The 22,824-nt window shown below is 36.2% G+C and overlaps 1 protein-coding gene across 1 annotated transcript in view; it reads left to right on the plus strand.

Moving 5' to 3' along the window:
• Positions 1-874: 874 nt before the first annotated feature.
• LOC6047921 (protein Skeletor, isoforms B/C) overlaps positions 875-22,824 on the plus strand; it is a 33,331-nt gene continuing 11,381 nt past the window's right edge. The window contains 2 exon segments of the mRNA XM_038259972.1: positions 875-1,399; positions 22,069-22,224. Of these exon segments, the coding sequence (XP_038115900.1) occupies positions 1,351-1,399; positions 22,069-22,224 (205 nt within the window). The 5' untranslated portion in view covers positions 875-1,350.

Consider the following 22,824-nt stretch of genomic DNA (forward strand, 5'->3'; position numbering starts at 1 on the left):
TGATTCTAGAAAACATTTTTCTGCAGGTAGCGTTGATTCAATCTAACTGTTATAATTGCTATTATTTTCATCTTAAATTGACCTAAAATATCTCAATTCTAGATTGTGCATTTGAGTTATATTTGTCTTCTTCTTAACCAAGAGACCTTCCATGGGAAGCGGAAGCAAACAGACAAACAGTCATGTTCCAACTTTGAGAGGAGGTTCCTCCTCGTCTACGAGACGCAGCTAAGCCCAAGTTTGCGTGACCACGCTATATTTATTCTGGTGATTGGATTGTCTCAGTGCTTCCTCTCCGTCCTCCCCCTCACCACCTGCACACCAATCCAATTACGTCCAATTAGCAAGTTGAGCTGAAATCTCCCACCCTCTATAGAACTGTGACTTGCTTCTGCTGCTGCTGCTGCGTAGAACTTGCCCGCTCATCTTCTCCAGCAACGCATCGCATTGTGCGCTGCCATGAGACGAAGCTTTGACACGGCTTATTTGCATTGAATAGCACACAGACGGGGAAGGTACCTCTTGGGCAGAACCAACGGGATCCTCCTGAAGACATGAAGACGCAGCACCGTTGGTCGTTGACGAGATTATGCAAGAGAGTACGCGATCATGCGCGAGAAAGTCGCCATTTTGCAGCAGCACTACCTGCAAAAAGTTTGCCAAAATTCATCGCCCAGAACCTCTGAAGAAGCTCTGCGCGCGTCAACGCGCTCGCGTCTGTGATCGTCTGATTTTTTTTTTGCCGATCGACGCAGCATCCCAAAACCTTGTGACGATCGTCGCTGCAGCAGGGTCGCGCCGAGATCGGAGCTTTTTTTCTCTGCCCGACCGCCACTTCGGGAAGACCCGTCGTCGTCGTCGGGGGAGCCGATCCGCGAGTCTACATAATTTCCCGCAACGCCGCGGCTGGGTTTAGTCTGGTGCGAGCTTTCGAACGGTGCGGATCAATTGGAACTGGGCTCTTTTCCCTCCCCCCGTGCAGCACGGCTTGGGGTCCCATCAAGGAACTTGGTTGTTGGATTAGGTGAGGTGACTTAGAAGAAGTGCGCGTCGATTTCCAACGGGACTTGGCCGCGATCAAGTTCGAGAGGATCGGTCGGGGCAGGAGTGTGACAGTTTTAGGGGAGAGTGGCCTTCGCGTAACAGGTCGTGAAACGGAAAGTGGTCGTCCGGTGGTTCCGGATCGGAGAGGGGTGCGCGCTTTTTGGGAAAGTGACAGTGACCAAGTGAAGGTACGCCGAGGAAGAAAATCCAAAGAAGAAGAAGAAGAAGAAGAAGTGCAGTGGTGGCAACTTGGGATCAACGAACCAAGGAACTGGAGTAGGACGGCGACCGTGAAGAACCGTTAAGATGCTGTCCAGACGGGGAGGCTTTTCGGTCGGAGCAGTACTTGCGATATGTAAGTCTGGGTGGGGAAGCAGGTTTAGCTGGTTGGTCGCCAACGCCGCGGAGATCATTACTCATATCGTAATCATGGTGCAAGTCAAAAGCTATCGCAAAGCAACGCGAGCGGGAGGAGCCGGAATGGTGTCACTTTGGACAGAAAGCTAGATAGATGGACTTGAAGAGTTGATGGCGAGCGAGAAAAAAAAAAGGAAAATCTACCACGTTTACGAACGCTTATTTGGGTCAATTGCTGGCGCTTGGGGTTCGTGCCTGAAGTGCAGTTTGGGGAGTGCAAGATTGGGTTGGAAAGTTTCGAAGTTGGTGCGCCGATGGAATGTGCATTTATGGGACTTTGTTGAATAAGTCAACTTGAAAATACGAAAACAAGTTTGGAAAGCTGAGAAGGGGATGAAAATAGGTCTCAAATCATTCCTTTAAAAGATTTATCGCACACGCAAACCTGAAGTTGAAAAAAATTGAAAAACGTTTTGCTGAATTCTTGAAAAAGAATCGAAAGAGTTGTTCAATGTCCTCGCATCAACCAGGGAAAATGTTTTTCTTCTTTTGCAAATTGTTGAAACCCTTTTTTGAACCCGATCCTTAATCTAATATATTGTATTTTTTTTTATTAATACTTTTATAAACAATACTTCAGAGGTAAAATCACAAATTCTGTTGAAAGTTCTCATAGTATTAAAAATATAAAAAATGGTTAAAAAAATCTTGAGGTACCAAACATTGGATGATTTGCACTGTTTAAATAATATGAGTGAAAACTCTTCATCTTAAATCAATTTCAAAATATATTTTTTCAGCCTTAAATATTTTCTTTTCAAAAAAAAACTTCAAAATTTTAACGTAAATACAAGTCTCAATAACTGAGCACAGTTTTAAATGCATTTTCCTGCGTAGATAATCATATCTAGCATGTTTGGACTTGTTACAAAATATTTTATATTTTTACAATCTCGATGTTATGTTTTTTCGCAAAAAATCGTTAATATTTGATATTTTGAAAACTATATCTATTGCAAACAAATTGAAAAATGCTTTTGCAATGAAAAAAATATGTGTATATTTTTTATTGTTTTTTGCAATTCTGTCGTTAACTTTTTACTTTTCCTGTCATTCTAGACGAAATGGCCTACTATTATCTACTAAAAACAACAAATTAGAAAATCTATACCTTTCAGTACCAGTGCTGAAAAGTTCTAGTTGTTGTAATTGTAATTTATTGTCAATAAATCAGATAACAGTCCTATTACATTTTGTTTATCGCAATTTTGAATCAAACTGCATCAATAACTCAAAAGTGATGAAAATGCATATGGGTCATTTATGCAATCAGTGGCAGTTAAGGTGTCTGAATTAATACAGTCCAGACCCGATTGTCCCAAGTCTTCGCTAGAGACCAAAGTCCTCTTTGGATAGTCATAACACGAAAAAAATCAAGTATTTTTTTCTCATACCATAATTTAGCTCCGATTTGTTCCAAAATGATCTGGGAATATATAAATAAAATTTGTACCAGCCTAATGGCCAAGAAATGAAACCCAAAACACTTATATTCACATTTATAAAATATTGCAAAGTGGGCAAAAACGGGTGAAAAAACGAATCTTTTGAGGCCGTCAGTTTCTGCCTATCAAAAGTATCATTTTTAATGTAAAAAATTACGAGGAATCGATTGATGGTTCTCTCAGTAGCGGCAAATGATCCCATCATTGGTCCATTTTACCCCATTTAGCCTTTTTTAAGGTGTTTTTCTCGAATATCTCCAACTGCCGTAGTTTGTCTTATTTTATGTAAAAAATCACGATAAATCGATTGGTGACACTCTCAATGGCGGCAAATGACGGCAAGGGCCCATTTTGCCCCATTTATCCCCTTTTCGTGTGTTTTTCTTTAATATCTTGGATTGCTGTAGTTTCCTACAGTTTAAAAGTATGCCATTATTTGTAGAAAATCGCGAGGAATCATTTTTATTGGCTGCAAATGACAGCAAGGACACATTTTGCCCCAGTTACCCCATTTTATGTGTTTTTCGTCAAAATCTTTAATTGCCGTTGATTTTACACTTTGAAAATACACTATTTTATTTTTAAAAAAATCACAAGAAATCGATTGGTAACACTCTCATTGGAGGCAAATGACGGCATAGCCAGGGATGCTACTTGGTTTTTTAAAATGTCTGTAAAAAAGTCTGTGTATGTCTGTGCATTTGTCTAAAATTCAAATATATCAATTCACAGTCATTGAAATCCATCAGAAATTGCGTTTTTAAGCATTTGAAGACTAACGAAATAAGTTTCGACAAAAAAGATGACTAAATATTAACCCTCTAACGCCCAGAGCTGTTTGCTTATCGTAAAAATAGTAAATGGCTTAATTTTGGTACAATAATGCAGGAAATACTTTACTTTGACCCACAAACATCGAATTGAGGCAAAAAAGTAGAATTTGAAGTGGTGCACCAGAGCACCATCAGAAAGATGAGCAACTTTTTTTTAAACAACAAAATCTCGTTTTCTTCAAATCTATTGGTTCATTTGTTTGAAAACGCTTCGAAATGTGTTAAAAACTACTTATTCTTTGCTGTAAGACCATATTTCTGAAGTATTAACTACAAATTCTAAAATCTCTGCATTTTCAGGTTTCTTTGATTGGCTCATTCAAAACCCACAAACAACCATTTTCATGAAAAATGAGGAAAATAATAAAATTATCGGTCTAATAACAATGTTTTGTCTTGTTTATGAATAGTCAAAACGTTTATAAACTTTTGTTTTGATAAAAATAAGCTTTTTCTGTAATTTAGAAAAAAGTGCTCCTGAATATTTAGTTGCTCATATGCCTAGGTGGTGCTCTGGTGCACCAAATGAAAAAGGTTGAAAAACACTTAAAACCTGTCCAAACTCACAATGTTATTCACAGGGGTTCATGCCCAAGGTTCAAATGATAGCAAAACATTTTTTGTTTCATAAAATTTTGTGTTTGGTATTTTTTACGGGCTTTCGAAAACAGGTCTTATTAATTTCCCTAAAATTGGCCCATTTTTGTTTACATTTCACACTGTAACTTTGCTTGTGCTTAACCAAATTTGATGAAATTTGGGGAGATGTTAGTATACATTCTACATGAACACCTGCAACTTAAAGCATCATGAAAAGTTGTGTCAGTTCCGAGATATTTGAGTTCAAAGTTTTGGTGCTCTGGAGTAACCATGGGCGTGAGAGGGTTAATTTAATGAAGTTTTTTAAAAGTCTGTGCACCTCAAAAAATTTCTGACACAAGCTCAAAAGTCACAGACAAATCACAGACAAATCTGTGTATCTGGCATCCCTGGGCATAGCCCATTTTGCCCCATTTAACCCTTTAAATGTGTTTTTCGTAAATATCTTGAAATGACACAATTTCCTTTAGTTTAAACGTATATTATTTTATGTAAAAAATCACGAGGAATCGAGTCGTGGTGTTCTCATAAACGGCAAACGACGGCAAAGGCCCGTTTTGCCCCATCTACTGCATATCTTGTATTTTCTTTAATATCTTGAATTGCGGTGGTTTCCCAAATTTAAAAAAAAAGTTATTTTATTCAGAAAATCACGCATAAACTATTGGTGGCGTTCTCATCAACGGCAAACGACGAGAAGGGCCTATTTTGCTCTATTTACCCCTTTTTTATGCGTTCTCTTTAGTATATTGAACTGCCGTGATTTCCTAAACATTAAATAAATGTTATTTCATGCAGAAAATCACGAGAAATTGATTGCAAACACTCTAATTTGCGACAAATGGCGACAAGGGCGCTTTTGCCCCATTTACTCCCTCTTGAGATGTTTTTCGTGAATATCTTGAACGTACAATGCATTGTAAATAACATAGGAAATCACAAAACGTTCAATACAATGAAATGGGGCAAAGTAGGCCCTTGTCGCCATTTTCCGTAAGTTAGAGTGTGCCCAATCGATTCCACGCGATGTTTTGTATTAATTTTTTTTAATAGCTTAGGGAAACCACGGCAATTCAAGATATTCAAGAAAACACATAAAATGGAGTAAATGGAGCAAACGTTCATGAGAACATCACCAATCGTTTTCTCATGATTTCCTTAATAAAATAATATACGTGAGCAATTCTCTACCAAAACCGGAAATGGATTTTATTTGTATTTTTTGATTTGGCTCAAACTTTGTGGGGGCCTTCCCTATGACCAAAGAAGCCATTTTGCATCATTAGTTTGTCCATATAAATTTCCATACAAATTTGGCAGCTGTTCATACAAAAATGGTACGTGAATATTCGAAAATCTGTAACTTTTGAAGGAATTTTTTGATCAATTTGGTGTCTTCGGCAAAGTTGTAGGTATTGTTAAGGACTATTTAGAAAAAATAGGTACACGGAAAAAAATTTCCCGATTTTTTATTAACTTTTTCACAAAAACTCAAATTCCCAAAATACGTATTTTTGATTTTCGAGATTTTTGATATGTTTTAGGGACAAAAATCCGCAACTTTTGAGCCATAGAGAAACATGGTCAAAATCTGCCGCCGAGTTATGGTTTTTGAAAAACTGGTGATTTTTGGAAAAAATCGAAATTTCATACATAAAATTTTTTTGACCTCATTTTTTTATGCAAAATTGAATTTGCAATCGAAAATTACTTTACAGATTTTTTGATAAAGGGCCCCGTTTTCAAGATATAGCCACCGAAAGTTTGATTTCAACGAAATATTTGCGGTTTTTCGATTTTTAAAAATAGTGACCATGAGTGACCATCTCTAAAAATGTTTTTTTTGAAAAGTTCAGAAAATTTGCTATAAAATTGTCTAAGAGACATCGAAGATTGGACCTCTGGTTGTTGAGATACAGCGGCTAAAAGAAAAAGAAACACGAAAATTGAAGTTTTCTAAGTCTCACCCAAACAGCCCACGATTTTCTAATGACGATATCTCAGCAATTAATGGTTCAATTTTCAATGTTTGTACATGAAACATTCGTGAAATTTTCCGATCTCTTCGAAAAAAATATTTTGAAAATTTTTAAATCAAGACTAACATTTCAAATGGGCATAATATTCAATGTTTGGCCCTTTTAAAATGTTAGTCTTGATTTAATTTTTTTCAAAATATTTTTTTCGAAAAGATCGGAAAATTTCACGAATGTTTCATGTATTAACATTGAAAATTGAACCATTAGTTGCTGAGATATCGTCATTAGAAAATCATGGGCTGTTTTGGTGAGACTTAGAAAACTTCAATTTTCGTGTTTCTTTTTCTTTTAGCCGCTGTATCTCAACAACCAGAGGTCCAATCTTCGATGTCTCTTTGACAATTTTATAGCAAATTTTCTGAACTTTTAAAAAAAAATATTTTTAGAAATGGTCACTCATGGTCACTATTTTTAAAAATCGAAAAACTGCAAATATTTCGCTGAAATCAAACTTTCGGTGGCTATATCTTGAAAACGGGGCCCTTTATCAAAAATCTGTAAAGTAATTTTCGATTGCAAATTCAATTTTGCATAAAAATGAGGTCAAAAATTTTATGTATGAAATTTCGATTTTTCCAAAATCACCAGTTTTCAAAATCATAACTCGGCGGCAGATTTTGACCATGTTTCTCTATGGCTCAAAAGTTGCGGATTTGTCCTAAAACATATCAAAAATCTCGAAAATCAAAAATACGTATTTTGGGAATTTGAGTTTTGTGAAAAAAGTTAATACAAAATCGGGAAATTTTTTTCCGTGTACCTATTTTTTCTAAATAGTCCTTAACAATACCTACAACTTTGCCGAAGACACCAAATTGATCAAAAAATTCCTTCAAAAGTTACAGATTTTCGAATATTTACGTACCATTTTTGTATGAACAGCTGCCAAATTTGTATGGAAATTTATATGGACAAACTAATGATGCAAAATGGCTTCTTTGGTCATAGGCAAGGCCCCCACAAAGTTTGAGCCAAATCAAAAAATACAAAAAATAAAAATGGTCGAAATCGGCCGGTTTTGTAGAGAATTGCTCACGTTCAAACTGTAGGAAATAATATCATTTCAAGATATTGATGAAAAACACATAAAATTGGGTAACTGGGGTAAAATGGGCAACATACTTTTAAACTGTAGAAAATTACAGCAATTCAAGATATTAAAGAAAATAGGGGAGAGTGGGGAGACTTGATCCCCGGGGAGACTTGATCCCAAGCCTGTATCTCGTCAGCATGTGGGTAAAACAATTAGCTTTGTTCTAGAAAGTTGTGCGAAATTGACTAAAACTCATTGTAGAAAACAAAGAAAAAAATTAAAAAATGTTTAGATTGAGTTACAGAAATTTTTCGAAGAAGTGCTGCAAAAAACTTCCAAGAGATCTTTTTTCTTTGTTTAAATAAGTATAGAAAACACTCAAAAATTATTCAAAAAAAATATGTTTCATACATGAATTGTTTGATAAACATATCAACTCCAAAACCCTTACGCATTTGGCGTTAAATTTATAGTCATACTATTTTTACAATCAATTGTTTATAAAAGTGCGTTTAGGGGAGACTTGATCCCTGCATTTTTACAGTCACTAGAATCAGCCTCAAGATTAAATAATTTGGCTGGGTTTTCGTACATAGTTTCCTTCAGTATAGTTGTACATAACTAACTGCAGTTTGAACCATTTTTCAAAAGTTTTGTAAACAAAAATGACCAGCTTTTGAAAACATGCTCAATTTTGGTTTAAAAAAGAAAAATTTTAAGTTTTTAAATATTTTACATGCTAAACTTGTTATATTTTGAACACAAACGTACAGGTTTAATGTGAAATTGCTGTATCTTATAGAAAATTAAAAGTTTGGATTAATAAGAAACATTTTGCTTAAGATTTCTTCAAAATGTTGAAAGGGGGATCAAATTACCCCCAACATTTTGAAAATGCCGGTTTAAAATATTTATTTAAAACGCTTGGCATTTTTCTAAGAGTTTATCTGATGAAATACCCTTATCAGCCAAACATAGTTGAATGTTTAAGCTTTCAATGCATGCAAAAAGATCATAGTTTTGTGAAAAATTGACAGAGTTATGTGCGATACAAAAAAAGGGGATCAAGTCTCCCCACTCTCCCCTACATAAAAAGGGGGTAAATGGGGCAAAATGGGCCCTTGCCGTCATTTGCCGCCATTGAGAGTGTCTCCAATCGATTTCTCGTGATTTTTTTACATTAAATAAGATACTTTAGAAGTGTGGCAAACTACGGCAGTTGAAGATATTCGAGAAAAACACCTTAAAAAGGCTGAATGGGGTAAAATGGACCACTTCCCGTTATTTGCCGCTAATAAGAGTATCACCAATCGATTCCTCGTAATTTTTTACATTAAAAATGATACTTTTGATATGCAGAAACTGACGGCATCAAAAGATCCGTTTTTTTCACCCGTTTTTGCCCACTGCAGTAACATTTTAACATTTTTTTCCAGTAGTTCTACAAGAGCTCTTCAAGATAGCTATAGCATAGCAGTTTGGACCGCGGTAGGATAAAACTCTCTTCAAGTATTCTTCCAAACTCCTGAAGAAATTTTCCTGGAAAAAATGTTACTTGAGTATGGCATTGCTTGAAAGTAACTATTGAAATTCGAATTTTTGTTTATGAAAGCGGAATAAATTTACAGTTTTGTTTCATTTCATTTCATTTATTTCGTTGTTTAAGCATTACTTCTGTGAAGTTACTATCCTAAGCTGAGATGTGGACTACCTTTCAACTGCTGATTAATTCAAAGTTGGGAACTGAGTTTGCAGGTGCTTAACGAATCGAGTGCATCTAATGAAGGAAGAAAGTTACAAAATAAGCTTCGAATTAGCTAGTTAGAGGAAAAGAGAAATTTACAGTTTATAAAAATCAGCGATTGACGGTGAAATTTATTCTGATTTTTGCATTTCAAAAAATCTATTTTTTTACTGGAATTTAACTATAACGTTCATCCATCGATTTTTGAAGAAGTCATAATTTCCTCTCTATTTTTGGCAACTCCCTCTTTTTTGACGATTTTCTAGAAAACATTTTTGTCTTTTACTTACAACGCAATCTCTTTATTTTAATTTTTGGCCTAAGTTTTTTTGCAATTCTTAAACAAACTATCAAAAGTTTCTAAAGCTTGTTGCACATCAATTTTACGACAATAAAACAATTTGGGCTCTAAAGACTTCCATCAAGTGTTCAAGCGACGAACCTTAGGAATATATTGAGATCAGTGAATTTTCCAAAATTAAATAAACTACAAAGTGTAATTCGGAAAATTTCATTTTAATTGCATTTTAAATAGGAATGGAACGTTGATTCCCTGTTGTTAAAGCTTTTTAGTTATTCCACAGCCGATCCCGGCCTCAAACCAACCTGATTAACGTTTTGAACAAAAACATTCGAAAAATCAACATTCGTTTTCAACGCTAATCCAGATCCGCACGCAAACACACACACTCACGTAACTGGAACAATCAACGTGTTATTAAGAAAATAAAAGCGCTTTCAAAGTGAGAGATAGAGAAAGAGTCGAGTGATGTTTTTTTGAGCTTTTTTTTTTTACCTTTCCTCTCGTCGGCCTCGTTCCCGAATCGTACACGAATCACACACACAGGCAGACACGCGCACGTTAAGCCGATCGTGAAGCTCCCCGACAGAGCGCTTAGAGCCGCGACGGAATAAAAATGCGCGAAAAATATGGGTCAGATTTTCCTTTCTTTTGGCGGCTGCTGCTCGGGCGCGAGGCTTAGATATCGACGCTGGATCGTTAAGAAGGAGAGGTTGAAAAAAAAACTTGAATCTCAAAAAAAGAAGGTGATAATTGTTCCGCACCAAAGTAAAGGCCAAAAATCGGTGTTTTATTCAAATTTTCTGGGGCTCACACCTGCAGATTATTTTTTTATTTCATTTCTTTTTATCGAATCTTCCCGAATGTGGCAGGGTTGTATCTAATTTGTACAAATGTCGACCAATTAGGGGGCGCATTTTAGTTTATCGAAAGTGCCTAATTTAAAATCTTTACAAGTGTAAATTAAATATATATGAGAGCTGTCACGTTTGCTAATTGGTAGTGAACAAAATGCAACCCTGATAGCCTCTGGAGCGCGTGGAACATCAACAAAGCGAAAATTAAGATAACGAAAGAAAACTGGAAATGAGAAAAAGATAATGGACCAATACCAGTTTCCGATAAGTTTATTAATAAAAATATGGTTAAAAAAATGGAAGAGTGGAAGGAAAAACTCGACTCAACCTCGATTGCGAGCCGGTCGGTCACGCAGCGGTGAGAAGGCTTTTTATTCATTCATTGAATCATGCACGTACTGGGAGAAAATTTGAGGCAATTTTGTAGCCACCTTCAGAAATTGCTTTAAGGAATTAGTGTCATCAAACATAGAAATTTGAGTCCTTCAGTATGACCAGGGTTGTTAAAATATCAAAATATCAGCTCTCAGCAACTACAATTATCCCGCCTGAATATTCATGCCTCAAATACAAATGCTCTTCTCTCCTTAATGAAACTCTCAGCGCCGAAAATAGCCGAACACGTTTTCGTGTTTACACACTCGCGATTGACATTTTCCTTTTCTCTCTCATTCCCGCTTCCACAATCATCTTACCGCAACAGCGTTTAACCATAAAAGCCGCCACAAAACCAATTTCGCAAACGCAGTTTAACGAGACGTCATGCGTGGTCGGCTCCAAATTGCCATCTCGCGTTCTCTCATTGCAGTTTTCGGAGAGATTGAGAGACTCCGCGGTGAGAGAGCGTAGTCGAGGAAAAGGGGAGGAGTGATAGAGAGAGAATGACATCGCTGGGAATCACGAGACACAAGAAGAGATCTCACAAGCTATAGTGACGGCCGCTATACTCTCGGATTTTTTTGGTGCAGAGATAATCAATTGATAACTTTTCTATCACTCATTTGCAACACTGAGTATGACATACAACGAGACAACAAGAAAAAGTTCTGAAAAAAGTATACGCAAAGAGGCTCTGCCGAGTTTGATAAGTACGTCAGGTGCAGAACAATTCTTGCAGTTCCTGAAAATACTTACGAAGTTATGAATTTTAGTGAAACGTTTGTTAAATTTCCATGAAACGCATTAGTTTGGCGTCAGTGCGTTTGGCCAACTCTAAAAACCAAAACGGTGAAACCCCGATGGCTTGACACTGATCAAACCCCTTTTTAAATGGAGCTCACACACACTACAATATATTTGTTTTAATAGAGTTATCTAAGCCCGCTCTCACGCACACTAGCACGCCATTTGTTTTGCTGGACTGTACAAAATTTAACCTCAATCTTTTTCGTGTACGTACACGCAATACATACGCACGTAGATAACTCTATAGAGCGCTTGAGATCCGTGTAAAAAAATGACAGTTCGTTCACTTTTTAGTATGGTTTTGTCAATCCACCGGGGTTTGAGTGTAATGAAGAGTTGAAATTTCTACTTTCTGAGTGCAATAATGAACTATTCAACACTGTTGTTTTGGGCGGTAAGAAGTGGGCAATTTCGTTACTGGAATTTTTTTCATGGCGCAACATCATTGCATTTTTCAATCTTATAGATTTAATATTTCTGACAGGAGCAACTCTCTACCAAAACCGGAAATGGATTTTATTTGTATTTTTTGATTTGGCTCAAACTTTGTGGGGGCCTTCCCTATGGCCAAGTATGCTATTTTGTGTCATTGGTTCACCCATACAAGTCTCCATACAATTTTGGCTGCTGTCCATACAAAAATGGTATGTAAATATTCAAACAGCTGTAATTTTTGAGTGAATTTTCTGATCAATTTGGTGTCTTCGGCAAAGTTGTAGGTATTGTTGAGGACTTTTGAGAAAAAAATAGGTACACGGAAAAAGAATTAGCACTAAAACTCAATTTCCCAAAATACGTATTTTTTGATTTTCGAGATTTTTTGATATGTTTTAGGGGACAAGGTGGAACATTTCTGCTAGAATGCTCTAAGAATATCCAGCTCTCTAAGAATTCTGCTAGAATCCTGCTAGAACGTCGTGACTGGGAGGGCTCCGTTTTCAAGATATAGCCACCAAAAGTTTGATTTTAGCGAAATATTTGCAGTTTTTCAATTTTTAAAAATAGTGACCATAAGTAACCATTTCCAAAAAAAATTTTTTTTGAGAAGTTCAGAAAATTTGCTATAGGGGAGAGTGGGGAGACTTGATCCCCGGGGACACTTGATCCCAAGCCTGTATCTCATCAGCATGTGGGTAAAACAATTAGCTTTGTTCTAGAGAGTTGTGCAAAATTAACTAAAACTCATTGTAGAAAACAAAGGAAAAAATTGAAAAAATGTTTAGATTGAGTTACACACATTTTTCTAAAACGAGCTGCCAAAAACTTCCAAGAGATCTTTTTTCTTTGTTTTAGTATGTATAGAAAACACTCAAACATTATTCAAAAAAATATTTTTTATACATGAATTGTTTGATAAACTTATCAACTCCAAAACCCTTACGCATTTGATGTTAAATTTATCGTCATACTATTTTTACAATCAATTGTTTAAAAAAGTGCGTTTAGGGAGACTTGATCCCTGCATTTTTACAGTCACTGGAATCAGCCTCAAGATTAATTAATTGGGCTGGGTTTTCATACATAGTTTCCTTTAGTATAGTTGTACATAACTAACTGCAGTTTGAACCTTTTATCAAAAGTTTTGTAAACAAAAATTTCCAGGTTTTGTAAACATAATTAATTTTGGTCTAAAAAATAATATTTTAAGTTTTCAAATATTTTACATACTAAACTTGTTATATTTTGAACACAAACGTACAGGTTTTATGTTAAATTGCTGTAACTTATAGAAAATTAAAAGTTTGGACGAATAAGAAACATTTTGCTTAAGATTTCTTCAAAATGTTGAAAGGGGGATCAAGTTACCCCTAACATTTTTAAAATGCCGGTTTAAAATATTTTTTTTAAAACGCTTGGCATGATTCGAAGAGTTCATCTGATGAAATACCCTTATAAGCCAAACAGAGATGAATGTTTAAGCTTTCAATTCATGCAAAAAGTTTATAGTTTTGTGATAAATTGACAGAGTTATGTGCGATACAAAAAAAGGGGATCAAGTCTCCCCACTCTCCCCTATAATTGTCTAAGAGACATTGAAGATTGGACCTCGGGTTGCTGAGATAGAGCCGCTTTAAGAAAAAGAAACACGAAAATTGAAGTTTTCTAAATCTCACCAAAATAACCCACCATTTTCTAATGAGGATATCTCAGCAATTAATGGTCCGATTATCAATGTTAATACATGAAACATTCGTAAAATTTTCCGATCTCTTCGAAAAAAAATATTTTGAAAATTTTTAAATCAAGACTAACATTTTAAAAGGGCTAAACATTGAATATTACGCCACAAAGTTTGAGCCAAATCAAAAAATACAAATAAAATCCATTTCCGGTTTTGGTAGAGAATTGCTCATATGCTGAAAGTTTCCACTCAAAATTTCATCTAATTTATTCCATCCGGTCCAGAAATAGTGAATTTAGGGTACTTTAACGTGTTTCAATTTTGATAATTAATGAGAAGAAGTTTTGTTTAAAACTCGCAGACAAAATAAAATTAAGTAGAGAACCCAAATACTGCTCAACTTAATAGTGAAAATCTAAACAATTTGACAAAAATTCCAATTTTATGTCATTTTAGACTATTCTCATAAAAATACATTTTTGGTCAATTTCCAAATCCATTCAAAACTACCTAAAAATTAACAAAACCAGCGATTCCTAAAAAAAATAATCCGCTTTCCATTAAAAGAATAAGACCTAAGATGATCATTTTTTTTATGTGACGTTTGGTGCACGTTAGAAAAAAAAACTGTTTTTGATAAATGATTTTTGTATTTTTAAGCAAAGTCGAAAAATGTAAGCTAAAGACTACTTTTTTTGTAAAGCTTCAATTTTGACTTTCAAACCTGAAACCAGGAGTGTAGCCATAATTCTGGAGTAACATTTGAAAAGGGCGCATAAGCATTTGGACAACTGCACCTTTTTTGTAATTTCCCAGGCAATAGGCAACTATTTTACAAAACCCATAGTGTTAAATGGTAGCTGGGGAAGTCAGCTATTGCTTCCCATCCCATCCCAATTTTCTTCTTCTTTTCTTCTTCTTCCCTCTCTCCCATATGTCTTCTAAAAATTTCGGAGGGGGGGCTTCAGCCCGAAGCCCACTCCCCTGGTTACGGGCCTGCCTGAAACCCAAACAATTTCTTAGAAGTGGCGTGTATTTTTCTTCCAGTGTATTTTTTCTGAAACCAACAACTTTGTCTTTGACCAATTTTAGAAACGATGTAACTAAAACAATATCTTAAAACTTAAACCATTTTCAAATGTTGACAACTGATGGCTCCAAACATTTCTTATAAGAGCCCAAGAAAACACACCGAAGGTCTGGTTACGGTGTTCGCTTTGAAAGCGAATGGTTTTGGGTTCGATTCCCATCTGCTCCCAACGAGAAAGATAAGAACACATAAATTTGAAATGATGAATATGAACGAAAAATCAAAGTCACTCGAGGCGGGGTTCGATCCTCCGTCCTTTGGATTGGTAAGCAAAAATGCTAACCACTAGGCCTTGACGACTTGGTGTGCTTGGGCTGGATTAGGAATACTGTTTCAGAGAGCGAGTTGTGGCGCTATAACCACGGCAAATAGTGTCAAGGGCATTCGTGGAAATACAATGTCCCATCCCAGAGGGTCCCGGAGTACCAAACCTTCTTAGCATGGTGCTCCTAACGAATACAACCAAAATCTCGGAGCGTATGGTGGTGTGTCCCCACGCTTCTTCCTCCCCTGTCGATTCAGAATTGTGTTGTTGTTCGAACACTCAGTGCTCAAACTCAACCTAATTACGAATCATCTCTGCGATACGGCTTTACGCAGTAGGCCTGGCCGCTTTAACGCTTGTGATGTTTCAATGCATTTCGATGCAATGCCGCACTGCAAATGTTAATAAATGACAAGAAGAGTGCTAGGCGTCATCTAACCTAAGGCACTCTCCAGGATCCCTTCGAAAGATTGGCTGCGCTAGGGTCTGATTAGATTAGATAAAATTGCTAAAATTGGCTAGTGTGTTAGTGATCATTATAGTCTATAGTGTTAAAGAAGAATTTCTTAATGTGATTCAAATCACAATTTTTAAATAATTGTGTTCGGTCACTAATTACCTATAACAAGCTATGCAAATTGGAGTTTACAAACCATTCTGAAACATTTTTCGCGAAACAGCAAGCAAAGAAGCCTCACACCAATCTGGCAAAGTCCAAAAACCAGTCTGACCAGATGCATCGAACCGGCCGCGGTGGGTTCTCCTCTCTTGCAGTTGTACGGTCTGACACCGAGGTGATTTATCAAAAGGTCAAAGGCAGCTAACCAACCAACGCAATGAGGTTCGTTTGACTCCCGATGATATTTTACTCATTATGTGGTCTCGTATGGTGAAAGGGAGAGCTCGGCACTTCATGATTGACATTAATTTGTTTATGACATTTTTTTTTTCGTGCTGAGTTGACTCTTGAGTACCGTATAGTGTACATTCACCTGAAACTGAGCGATTCAGTGTGGGTCATCCAGGGAAGGTAATTTGTGTCATCGTGGTGCAAGGGGTCAGTTTTGCAATTTATGTTATGTAATATTGGCAAGCTGTCATTCAATAACAAAAAATCGGGTGAAAATTCTTCTATTTTCAAAACATAAATCCTCAGCAAAGCTCAAGCTAATTGCATAACCCAAGGTTTCCTGCGGCTTGTGGGAGGCCATTATTCAGCAGATTTGGCGAAGAATCATGCCGAAAAATCGGTCACCGACAAAGACTACGGCGGCTGTCAGCTCAAACCCCCCCACAGATGAAGCGCGCTTAAGCCTTTTTTAAAGCAGAAGAAATAAAAAAAACTGGATTTTCAACCCGGTTTGCGGCGATCTCATCAACCAGATCCGATCTCTGCAGACAATATGGCGCGGACGCGCGCGGCATCGTTTATCTTCTTAATTTTATTGTTTATTTATAATTTAATTCGCTGAGACTCCGAGACCTTGACATTTGCCGCGAGTTCTAACGCAAAGTTGCTTGGAAGACGACTGCTTGGTGTGGCTTGCGATCGGTCAACAACAATTGTACGGTTTCCTGCTTTAATGTTCGCCTGTGTGTATCGCTAGCGTAACAGGTTGGCGTGACGCGCATCGCTAGAATTGCATCGTTGTGCGAAGTGCTTGGAGTTACCTAACGATCATCTCGAGTCGGACGAAACCTCAGGCGAAGTTCCTGCAGTCATTGAACCGAGGCATTGAACTCACCGCTGTTTTCCAAACGAGATTGCAGTTTGGTCGTCGTCGTCGTCGTGATTCATTCGAAGCTGCCCAGATGATGGAACAATCAACGCAGAGAGACCACACAATCAATCAATCAAAACGATTAGCGGTTCGATTAGGCAATTTGCCTTCTTCTTCGTCTTCATGCCCAAAAGAGCTTCACCCAATCTGTTTTGATGATTTCCTTTCATTCTTCCCCGATTTGCAGTAACAACAACAGCAAAACAAAATAAACAATGGAAAACCGTGGTTATTCTTTGAGGCAATTTTCTCACGTTTCAATCCAAGACAGCGACGACGTTGGTGATCGTTTTTCAAATTGCCCCATCGGATTTCCGAGGCGTCCACGCCGTGGAACCGAGAAACGGAAATGTGCCCACGGGTTTCGGCCAGACGCGGTTAGAAACGTGTGAAATTGGGGGAACTCGGCGCCAATTTGGAGGTGCTTTCACTTTCGGGCAGATTGGACTATTGAATTATATGTTATGGCTGGGATGCAGAACAAAGCGTATTCAATAAAAGGCTGTAAGATTTATTATTTTTTTGCACTAAATTTGGTATGACATCAATATTTCATCAACATTTTTTTTTAATTTTTTTTTTTGCTATTATTAGTTTTATGAATCAGTGAAGTTATCCTTTAAGTATTGTCCGAAACCGAAATACTCTTAAAAGATAATCAAATATGGAGACATTTCATTTGGTAATATTAAAGGCAATTTCTTTTGTTCATGTTTCGATTATACGAAGTCCCACAAAAACCTTGGAATAATCGAAAATTGAAAAGTCGAGTCTGAACTGCATACCAAATTGAAATTTGCACAAAAATATATGAAACTCCACAAATTCAGATGCAAATCAGTAAATAAAAGCCTTCATTTTAGAAAAAATCACGTTGCTGATTCAGAACTGTGTTATTTATTCAGCAGGTACTAAAATCAATCAACAACAGTTTTTGAGACGAGGTTAAATTTGTTTCACGATTTTTGAAAAGTCTTTTAATATAGTCAGTCATTTCGATTCTTTTTGTATAGATTCATCTGGTTTATCCGGTTCTTTTGCCTGACGAATTGTTTCGGCGAGATGCAGTTTATTCTTACATTTTTCTGAAAAGAAAAATCACGAAAAATTACATTTTTTTAAATAAAAACAAACACAAAAAACGTAAAAAATATAAATTATGGGCCACGATTTCAACACTTGAATGAAAAAAGTTTTTTTTTCTAAATGCATTTAACACCTGAGCAGTTCTCTACGAAGTCGTTCTTTTTTCTTAAATTTTATTTTTTGTATTTTTTAATCCGACTGAAACTTTTTTGGTGCCTTCGGTATGCCCAAAGAAGCCATTTTGCATCATTAGTTTGTCCATATAATTTTCCATACAAATTTGGCAGCTGGCCATACAAAAATGATGCATGAAAATTCAAAAATCTGTATCTTTTGAGGGAATTTTTTGATCGATTTGGTGTCTTCGGCAAAGTTGTAGGTATGGATACGGACTACACTGGAAAAAAATTATACACGGTAAAAAATAATTGGTGATTTTTTATTTAACTTTTTGTCACTAAAACTTGATTTGCAAAAAAAAAAATATTTTATTTTTTTTTATATGTTTAAGAGGACATCTAATGCCAACTTTTCAGAAATTTCCAGGTTGTGCAAAAAATCTTTGAGCGAGTTATGAATTTTTGAATCAATACTGATTTTTTCTTAAGTCGAAAAAGTGGTCGCAAAATTTTTTTAACTTCATTTTTCGATGTAAAATCAGATTTGCAATCAAAAAGTACTTTAGTGTAATTTTGATAAAGTGCACCGTTTTCAAGTTAAATCCATTTTTAGGTGACTTTTTGAAAATAGTCGCAGTTTTTCATTTTTTTAAATCAATGCACATATTTGCCCACCTTTTAAAAATATATTTTTGAAAAGCTGAGAAAATTTTCTATATTTTGCATTTTTAAACATTGTTGATACGACCCTTCGTTGCTGAGATATTGCCATGCAAAGGTTTAAAAACAGGAAAATTTATGTTTTCTAAGTCTCACCCAAACAACACACCATTTTCTAATGTCGATATCTTAGCAACTAATGGTCCGATTTTCAATGTTAAAATATGAAACATTCGTGAAATTTTCCGATCTTTTTGAAAAAAATATAAAAAAAATTAAACCAAGACTAACATTTTAAAAGGGCGTTATATTGAATGTTTGGCCCTTTTGAAATGTTGGTCTTCGTTTAAAACGGAACGGAAAATTTTACGAATTTTTCATATTTCAACATTGAAAATCGGACCATTAGTTGCTGAGATATCGACAATAGAAAATGGAGGGTTGTTTGGGTGAGACTTAGAAAACTTCAATTTTCCTGTTTTTAAACCTTTGCATGGCAATATCTCAGCAACTAAGGGTCGTATCAAGAAAGTTCAAATAAGCAAAATATTGAGAATTTTCTCAGCTTCATAACATTTTTTTTTCAAATATGGACTCTAATTTAAAAAAAATAAATAACTGAGACTATTTTTCAAAAAAGTTACCTAAAATGGATCCCAAGTAACATTTTTTTCCAGGAGTTCTACAGAGCTCTTCAAGATAGCTACAGCATAGCAGTTTGGACCGCGGTAGGATAAAACTCTCTTCAAGTACTCTTCCAAACTCCTGAAGAAGTTTTGAAGAGAATTTTATCCTACCGCGGTCCAAACTGCTATGCTGTAGCTATCTTGAAGAGCTCTTGTAGAATTCCTGGAAAAAAATGTTACTTGGGATTTAACTTGGAAACGTTTCACTAAAGTACTTTTTGATTGCAAATTCGATTTTACATCGGAAAATGCATTTGAAATATTTTTGCGACCAGTACTTCGATTTTTTGATAAAATCAGTATTGGATCAAACATTCATAACTCGGTCGAAGATTTTTTGCTCAATCTGAAAATTTCTGTTAGCATTTGATGTCCCCTAAAACATATCAGAAAATGAAAAAAAATTAAAATAATATATTTTTTATTGCAAATCAAGTTCTAGTAACAAAAAGTTAAATAAAAAAAATCACCAAAAAAGTTTACCATGGATAATTCTTTTTCAGTGTAGTCCTTATCCATACCTACAACTTTGCCGAAGACACCAAATCAATCCAAAAATTCCTGAGTAGCTCGTGTAAAACAGAAGATTGTTCTACTGGTTTTGGGAGAAACTTCGCTAATCATGCGGTTGTTTACATTGGATCTGCGTTTTTTTTTGCAAATTTGGAGAGTCGGATGGTTTTACAAGTTAAAAAAATGTTTCTCAATTAGTGAAAGTTTGTTGGAAACATTTTCAAAACATAAGTCTGTTTGTTATGACGAGCTTGTTAAATCTCCATCAATCAACTCTGAGTGAGAATGACAACTGTCCTTTACAGTAGAATTTATGCGAGAGTAGAGAACTAAACTGTAGAATCACGGTAGATTTTCAGCTGTCACTTATTTTCACCAGTAAATAGTGAAAACAAATCAGCAGAACTAAGTTGCTGGATTTTAATTTGCTCTGCCGCTGGTTTCAGCGAAAATCCTTCTGCTGGCTTGGCGATGGATGCCCTTTCCGTGTAAAAAAGTAAAAAAAAAACATTCTACAAAATTTCCATAACAAATATTTTGTTGGGATCGTTCCACATTTAAGGCAAGGTTAGTTAAAATCCGTACGAGAACCTTATATTTTCCGAATATCACTATTTTCGCAAGCTGTTCTGAAATTGAGAAATTATTCAATGGCGGTAATCTGAGCAATATAAATTTCTGTACACGGAGAAAATAGAGTTCCGATTAGTGCGCTGACCACGGGGACGCGCTGTCTTGTTTTTGCATGCTCATTTTCATTTCTTTTGTGTCGCTGTTTGTGTGCTTGGGTGCTTGGTTATTATATATTGGTGAAGGGATTTTGTTAAATGATCTTTATATTGCATTATTATATTTAATTGATTATATAACCACACTATATTTTACACTTTACACATTATACAAAACACATATGAAACTGTAAACAGGAGCGTTTGGTACGGTATGTCCACGCATCCTTCCTCCCCTGTAGATTCTGTAAAATGTGATCCGTTCTCAGAATCCTCTCTGCGGTAAACACAACGTAGTAGGGCTGGCCGCTTTAATTTTTGCAATACATTTTCGGGTGTTCTCGGATGTACTGCAATTATTAATAATGACAAGAAAAGTGCTTGTGGCGTAATCTAATCACAAGACTTTCCAGCATGCTTTCATCGGACTGGCTGCGTTTGTTTTAGATAAGATTAGATTAGATTAGTACACGGAGAAAATAGAGTTCCCAAAATCGTGAACAAGCATTCATGAAAAAGGGAACCACGAACAAAGTGTTGAAATTTCAAGGTACGTTTTTTCAAAATCGTACCATAGGATTTGAACACTTTGTTCGAGGTCACGATTTTGGGAACGCTTTTTTCTCCGTGTAAACTTTGTCAGCATATTATATAATGTCTTGCAATTCAACAACTCTAATCTTTCCGCGATCTGATTGATAAAAACTGAATTCAAATCATGTAGAAAAAGCTACTATCAACCACGACGGTCATCGACCTACTCGTCCCTTCCGATGGATAGTAGGAGTTTCGATTAAAGCGATGCTCATGGTTGACTTTCGTTCGCTTGAAAAACAATCTTTGAGAATGCCACTGTGAAAATATATTTAAAAAAAAACTAAAATTTATTTAAGCCAGCCTATCAGTGAAATTTCCGCACTTAACCCTAATAAGTTAAACAGTTTTAGAACATAAAATATGTCTGATTTACATTTCTCACAGTGCCTCCACCTGAGCCAAGTCGTCACACAGACCGAAAAAAAACCCCAATCAAACCCCTCTAATTGCCGGCGGGTAATTGTCCCTCTCACCGCGGCGGCGGCGGCGGCGACGACTTCACTTTCAATCCGCGTCAACTTGGGAAATTGTCAATTTGACATGGCGCGCTACGCTTTGTTTACATTTCACAGACCCGCTTTTCAGCGGCCATGTGGAAGTCGTTAACCCGATTGTTTTACGGTCGCGGTGTTTACAGCCAAGCTGGATCTAGTAGTGATGATCATCGTAGTAGGTCCCCTCTTCCCACTCTTCGAGACCATGTGGCCACCTCGTGGCTTCCTACGGTGGAACGATGAGAAAGTGAAATTTGAACTCGTAATTTGGGGCTTTTAAAACTCTCGCGGGCAGAGGTCAATCCGGAAATTGGGGTTTAACGTCGACGAAATGATCAAAAAAGAGATAAATTATTATTAATTTCAACCAAATAAAACAAAAGAATACATTTCACTTCTCATCTTATTTTTAATTCTCTATTTCCACAGGTAGTATCGTGTCACATGTGGAAGCATTGCAGGGCTACTACGGCACAAAGATCGCCGACCTGACGCAGCTGCACCACGGAGTGTCCGGCTCGGTTTATGCCGTGGACGCCCGCACACTGTTCCTGAAGAACTTCAACTATGACGGCGAGGGCCCGGGTAAGTCACAATTTAGTATTCATTAAATTTACAATGTAAAATGATCAAAACAAGAATCAAAACAATTTTTATGTGGTATACCAAATTTAGTATTTTTTGCAATTTCATTTTCAAAATCATCATTCTTCAAAAGAGAATTTAGCATTTTTTTACGAGATTTTTAATTTTGTATGTTTTGATTCAGATGAAACATTATCCATGTCAAAAGAAGTAATTTAGCATAATTAGTTTTTCTGCATTCTAAAAAAATGATTTATACTGTAAACTCGGGTCAATCGGGACACATGGAGCGAATTGGGACAGCCGTTTTAACCATGTTGGAGCACAATATTTTGATTTTTCTGGTTGGTTTCGTTTAGAACAGACTCAGACCAACAAAATGTGTACATCCATTTCCAAATTTAAAAGCTTTAAGTGCTCTAAAAACTGCTGTCCCTATTCAGACTGTAGTCCCGATTCACCCCAGATTACGGTACTGATCGATTACAATACTTGCTACTTTTGGTGAACAGTTGATTGGTTCAAGTTTGACAGTTGAGACCGGTTTCTAAAATATTTTCTAGAATTTTCAATCATAGACTTTGTTGATCGAACCACTGA

This window comes from Culex quinquefasciatus, chromosome 1 (genome assembly GCF_015732765.1).
Source record: "Culex quinquefasciatus strain JHB chromosome 1, VPISU_Cqui_1.0_pri_paternal, whole genome shotgun sequence".
NCBI classification, from domain to species: Eukaryota; Metazoa; Arthropoda; class Insecta; order Diptera; family Culicidae; genus Culex; species Culex quinquefasciatus.